The sequence below is a fragment of the Daphnia pulicaria genome, chromosome 7 (assembly GCF_021234035.1).
Source record: "Daphnia pulicaria isolate SC F1-1A chromosome 7, SC_F0-13Bv2, whole genome shotgun sequence".
NCBI classification, from domain to species: Eukaryota; Metazoa; Arthropoda; class Branchiopoda; order Diplostraca; family Daphniidae; genus Daphnia; species Daphnia pulicaria.
The window spans coordinates 8,975,915-8,981,914 of NC_060919.1; the positions used below are offsets into that span (position 1 = coordinate 8,975,915).

Genomic DNA, 6,000 nt, shown 5'->3' on the forward strand with positions numbered 1-6,000 from the left:
AACCTGCCAAAGTTGCCAATTTATGCAAATTAAAATGTTTTTTCTGTATCATGATTTTTGAAAAAAATCAGTTAAAACTACAAAACGTCATAAAGTAGTTAATAAAATCTAATAAACACTTACACGTCATCTGAAATAAAAAAAAAATGTTAGTAAATAATACTCATGAAGTATGTTCAACACATAGTGAGTTACTGACCAACCACTGACCAGTTAGCTTACCTTATTAAACAGTATAGACTTAATCTAGTTATTTATTTAAAATAGTTTAGTATTAATGTGGTTAGGTAGCTAAAATCTTAAAAGGGCTTTCAGCATTTAAACAAACCATACTTTCTAACAGAAATACCGTATGTTACTTGTGTAGTAACAGATAATATGAAAACAATTTAAGAAAAATGGTATGGTTTGATAAATCCTGAAGTAATCTTTTCCTAATGAGAATTTTAAAATTTCTTTTTGGTTATTTATGGGATTATGTGATGGGATTTTTAAAGTTATAATTGCATTGGCTTCAGCACAAATTCTAAGTAGATTCACCTGTGTTTCTCAGTGTATTTTATAATTAAAACTTTTAATTTCTTTTACAACAATTCCCTCAACTTTCAAAGGAAATTAACTTGAAAATTACAAAATGAAATGGTGGAAAATGTTCTTAGTCTCTTTTGCATTTGTTTATTTCAACAAAGCTTTAATTTCATCCTTTTCTGCAGCATCATAATATGACGTCCCATCTGGAGATACTCCTTTAATAAAGGCACCCTGTGATTTATTCATAGATTACATTTAAAGAATAATATTGATTTTTTTAAAGAAAAAGAACTTTAAATTCTTCTTACCTTGCTCACCAAGACTTTCACACATTCAGTGTGTCCCTCCCAAATAGCAGCAAGCAACGCTGTTATCCCATGGGAATCTTTAGCCTTAAAATTATACTTATGATGAATCATATTAATAATTCACAAAACATTTTCACTCACATTGGGATCAGCTCCTTTTGAAATAAGATAATTTACTATGGTATGTTGTCCGTAATCCGCAGCATGCAAAATAAGTGGTCTCCCGTTCACATCAAGATTAACATCGATGCCCTACACAGAATGTATTAAAGCCATTTTTAGTCGAACATAGATAATAATACCGTAACATCTACCTTATTTTCAATTTCATTTTTAACAGAATCTAATTCTCCATTCTTGATATCCCAAACTAATTCACTCATTTTTGTGTGGTTGAAGTGTGACAGCATCAACACTCAACAGGCCTACTTTATACATAAGCTAAATTACTGAAGAATAAAAGAGGGAGAACTCGAAGAGTGTCCAGTGTCGAAACAAAATTTTCTATTTTCCCTTTCAAGGCGAGAACCAATAACAATTTCTTAGACATCAACTAGTACCACATAGCGGTAAAACTGCAATTTTTAGGCACAAAAGCATGACTCTGGCACTCTGCTAACGTTTAAATTAAAATTAATTATCCACATAATATTTTATTGAACAGATGATTTTTTAATGAGGCAATAAAGGCTTGAAGGCGATCATTCTTCCTTGGCAACGAAAAATTAACAAATTCATTTAAGAAATATTTATTAAGTTGGAAGAGACTAGTTGTTAACGCCATCTTACGGTTGAATCTGTAGTCACGGAGAACGTTGTGTAAAACGGCAAAGCAATCAAAACCCTACTGCTATTGACAGCTACCTTCGTTAGCAAAGGTACCCGAAGGGATGTTTTTTATTTTATTTTCATTTAAAAAAAATTAAAATAGCTCATGACCTAAGTTAGGGAAAAAAAAATAATAAAAAAATAATAATATTAAATCTACAAAAGATCATTTTGTAATGTTAATTCACAGCATATGGCAAAGCCATTGACAAGTTCTCACACTTGTTGATGCGTTTACCATACGCACCGTCTTAATTACTTTAACAGGCATGGCTACCATCAGACAAGCCATCGCTCATCATCCCGTATATAAATCGGACATTCGATCTATTTGAGGTCTCGTTGAATACGGTCACTCGCTTATGCTTGTAATCGTGTTACAGTTGTCTTGGTTGTTTCTCAATACACCTTTAACCGCACCTCTCGCGTTTGACTCCTGTGACTCATCATCACAAATTGGTGAACGTGCCAGTTTTGGACTTCAAGACCTGCCGTGAGTCAACGAGAAAGGAACATCGCCCCCAGCTGCCACACCACCTAGGACCAGACGACAGGACGACCAGACAACCCACAACGAGATCATCTACATCGAGGAAGGAAACATCAATTTTCTCAAAACTGTAAGTGAATGACGAATCCTCAAACAACAATTAGCGACACTTCGTTTACTGCTATTAATGAGTCTTTAATTGATGAGATAGACCTTGAAGAAGACGCGTACGTAAATTCCTTAGCTGATAGCGTACTAAAAGTTAGAAACAATTTTGTTACCCATTGGTCAAATTTAATAAGTCTTTGTAAAAGTAATATAGATGAAACCTCAGATAAACGCTTAACACGAAGTAGTTATATTGCAAAAAGAAAGGAAGTCACAGGTCAAGTTTATCATTTTTTGAAACAGTATACATTTGAATTGCATAAGAAGGAGTTTGGAAGTTCAGTCTATCTTACCGGCGAGGCTAAAGAAAAAGTTTTAGAAAAATTAGGGACATATTTCGTAGAATTAAAAGCAGACCCCAATAAATTTAACCCTTTGTTACAAAATGTTAGAGAAGCTCATAATCGAGAAGTAGATTTTCGGAATAAAGCATTTAAAATATTTAAGAGGGAACTTCTTTTCAAACAATTAGCATTAGATGAGTATGCAAAGAATCTTGAACAAGACGTAGCGAACGAAACGAAAAAGACTGAAAAAGAAGTAGATAAAGTAAGGAGGGAATTTTCAAAGAAAGTAGCCGATTCTTATCTAGAAAACACCCGTTTAACAGCAGAAGTAGAGACATTAACCCGAACAAATTTTAAACAAGCAACTTTAATAGCAGATTTTAATAATAGACCCAAAGAAAGTCAGGCAAGCGATGAGAGTAAAACATTTTTGACAGAATACGAGACAGCTAAAACCGATCTAGAAAAAGCTAAGAGCGAAATCATAGGACAGAACGACTGCATAAATGATTTAAGGAATTCTCTATCACAACTTAAGGAAGATACTGAAGATAAAATAAAACAACTAAACCATAGCTACAATCTATTAGACAACGCACACGAAGCTTTGAAGAACGCAAGTAAATTAACAGAAGACGACGTAACAGCACTTACAAATAAAAACCAAGAACTATCTCAGAAGCTAGACACATTGCAAATTGAAGCCAACTCCAAAGAAGCAAGCATAAAACTTTTGAAAACAACCAAACGAGACTTGTCCAATAAAATCTCTGACCTCGAACAAGAACTTAAAGCTAAAGATTTATACATTCAAAAACATTTGAACTCAACTCTAGTAGCAGATACGCAAACCCATTCAAAGCCCACCCAAACAACTAATATAATAACCATGACATTAGGCAATGGAAACGAAGATGCACCAATTACTAAGAGCCATTTACGTGAATTATATTCACAGGACGAACGTAAATCTATCCCGATTTTTAAAGGCAAAAGAGGAGAGCAGTTAGTTAATAATTGGTTAAAAGATGCGGAAAGAGTCGCACAAAGCGCAGGGTGGGAGAAGAAAGATAAAATTAAATATTTTTCAGATAGACTAAGAGGAGATGCTGCGGATTGGCATAGTGATTATATGGAAAGAGCACAAGATGAGGAAGATTACGATGCATGGGAAAAAGCTTTAATAAATAGATTTCTTACAGAAACAGAGTTAGAAAATTTAAGGAAACAATTAAACGAGCTTCGGCAGACCCCCGATCAAAGCACACAGACTTTCGTTAGTAGAATTAATCAGTTATATGACATCATTCACGGAAAAGAAATTACATTAGGTGACAAAGCGACGAACGAAGCTAGGGCATTAGCAATATCTCTGAGTCAAATGAGAGGCGAAGCTAAACAAAAAATTCTTTTAAAGGGTCTCTTGCCTAAAATATTGAAAGTAGTTTGGAGCCGCATGGATGTTGATAGTGCTTACGAAGACGTATGCGAAATCGCCTACGCCGCGGAAACTTTAGTTAATAGAATGGAACAGAATGAAGATAAGAGTTTAAAGGCCACTATAGCAGGTATCTCTGCACACGATAACGAGCAAGATATAGAGATCTTGCGGCAGAAAACAAAGATTGTTCATTTAGAGAAACAGTTAGCCGGTCTAACTATCGGAAAAAATGCTCCACAGGAAAACAACGAGATTGATTTTCCCTCAATAGCAGTTGCCGACGCCTTTAACAGACACAGATCACCTTCCGGCGATCGTAGACGGTCCAATTCGGAAAATCGGATCCGTTTTCAGCAACCCCCAAGCCGCCAACACAGCGCGGATAGAAATATTCCTCGATCTAGAGGTACGAATAATCAACACCATGGATCACGTAGTTCTAGTGGTAACAGATATAATGATACACTAGATAACCGTCCGAGAAGAGAGCCAACTCCACCACCACAAAATTATTCAAACAGATCACAAGGACAATTTCAGCGTCCCCAAAATTTTAATCCTATGTTTAATCCTCGTCGTAGATTTCAGAATTTAAGTGAATATCCTCAGCATTTTCGAAACCAAACGTTTCGTGCCCATCAGGTACCGCGCCAGAATAACTTCGTTACCTCAGGTCCCCCTGGAGCTAGGCCACAGCATAACGCTTGGTATAACCCAGCCCAAGGATTTAGAAATAAGAGACATATAGAGTGTTATGCTTGTGGAAAGCGAGGCCACTACGCGCGAGAATGTCGCAGCGTGCCCCCGCCCCCGTCAACAGAACAGCAGTAGGTTTATCGAGTAACAGTGTTGTAAATATAAATATACCCGTAATATGTAGCGTTACGCAGTTAATGCGTATACCAGTGAGTTTTTCTGGTCTAAAGACACAAGCTTTAGTAGATACAGGTGCCTCAGCTAGTTTCCTTGCACATCGACTACTTATAAATGTACCCTATGGAGAAGTTAAAGAAATAAATACCGCCAACATTAGCACGCAGCTTTTTAGAACAGTATCAGGAGAGTTAGTCAAACCACGAGGATGCTACGAGCTAAATATTAAACTAGCTCGTAGACACTCGTTTAAACACCCATTTTATGTAATGTCAGAGTTAGAAGAAGGATGTATTTTAGGTTACGATTTTTTAGCAGCTAACGAAATAATAATAAACCCTAGCGAACGATCGATTAGCTATAAACAAGACAATGAGTTAAAGAAACTTATAATACCGCCATTACAGATTAACTCAATTAGCATAGTTGATCCACCCCAATTTAATTTAGAAGGCATACCAACAACACACAGAGAAAATTTAAAGAACCTTTTAATTTCAAATTTTTCGCTTTTTACTGAGAATTTAAATGAGCTAGGAAAAGCAAAATCAGTCAAGCACCTTATACGTACAACCAAGCTTCCGAACGTTATGCCTATGAGGAGAACGCCTGAAAGGCTACGACTTGTTGTAAAAAAACAAATAGAAGACATGTTAAAACATAATATAATTAGGCCCAGTACAAGCCCTTTTGCATCACCTATTCTTTTAGTAGCTAAAAAAGAAGAAGGACAGATGAGATTTTGCGTGGATTATCGTGAGTTAAACAGTGTAACCATAAAAGACAGGTACCCCATACCAAACATTCAGCTAATTATTGATAGTCTACACGGTGCCAGGTATTTCTCGACTCTGGATTTGCTCAGTGGATACTGGCAAATCGAGATCGAAGAAAAACATAAATATAAAACAGCTTTTATTTGTGAGTATGGCTTGTATGAATTTAACTGTATGCCATTTGGTTTGTGCAACGCACCAGGCACATTCCAAAGAGAAATGAACAATGTATTAAAGGACGTGCTGTACGAATTTACACTTGTTTACCTTGACGACATCATCGTTTTCAGTAAAACGC

The 6,000-nt window shown here is 35.9% G+C and overlaps 2 protein-coding genes across 2 annotated transcripts; one reads left to right on the forward strand and one right to left on the reverse strand.

The window, feature by feature from the left end:
- Positions 1-535: 535 nt before the first annotated feature.
- On the reverse strand, positions 536-1,341 carry LOC124351024 (myotrophin-like). Its single transcript, XM_046801777.1, has 4 exons — positions 1,154-1,341; positions 981-1,091; positions 840-923; positions 536-762 (listed from the first exon to the last, which is right to left on the reverse strand). Exons 1-4 carry the CDS (start codon positions 1,247-1,249, stop codon positions 676-678), a joined length of 378 nt encoding a protein of 125 aa, XP_046657733.1. The 5' UTR covers positions 1,250-1,341; the 3' UTR covers positions 536-675.
- A 954-nt stretch (positions 1,342-2,295) lies between these two features.
- LOC124348695 (myosin-11-like) lies at positions 2,296-4,884 on the forward strand. The gene has a single exon (XM_046798969.1). The coding sequence runs from the start codon at positions 2,296-2,298 to the stop codon at positions 4,882-4,884; it is 2,589 nt and encodes an 862-aa protein (XP_046654925.1).
- The last annotated feature ends 1,116 nt before the right edge of the window (positions 4,885-6,000 follow it).

Bases quoted from the DNA above. Each gene is read 5' to 3' on its own strand.
- LOC124351024 (XM_046801777.1), bottom strand. From the start codon at position 1,249: ATGCTGTCACACTTCAACCACACAAAAATGAGTGAATTAGTTTGGGAT. The intron at 1,092-1,153 runs GTAGATGTTACG...CATTCTGTGTAG, and splicing joins AAAATGAAATTGAAAATAAG to GGCATCGATGTTAATCTTGA. The intron at 924-980 runs GTGAGTGAAAAT...TATAATTTTAAG, and splicing joins CAAAAGGAGCTGATCCCAAT to GCTAAAGATTCCCATGGGAT.
- LOC124348695 (XM_046798969.1), top strand. From the start codon at position 2,296: ATGACGAATCCTCAAACAACAATTAGCGACACTTCGTTTACTGCTATT.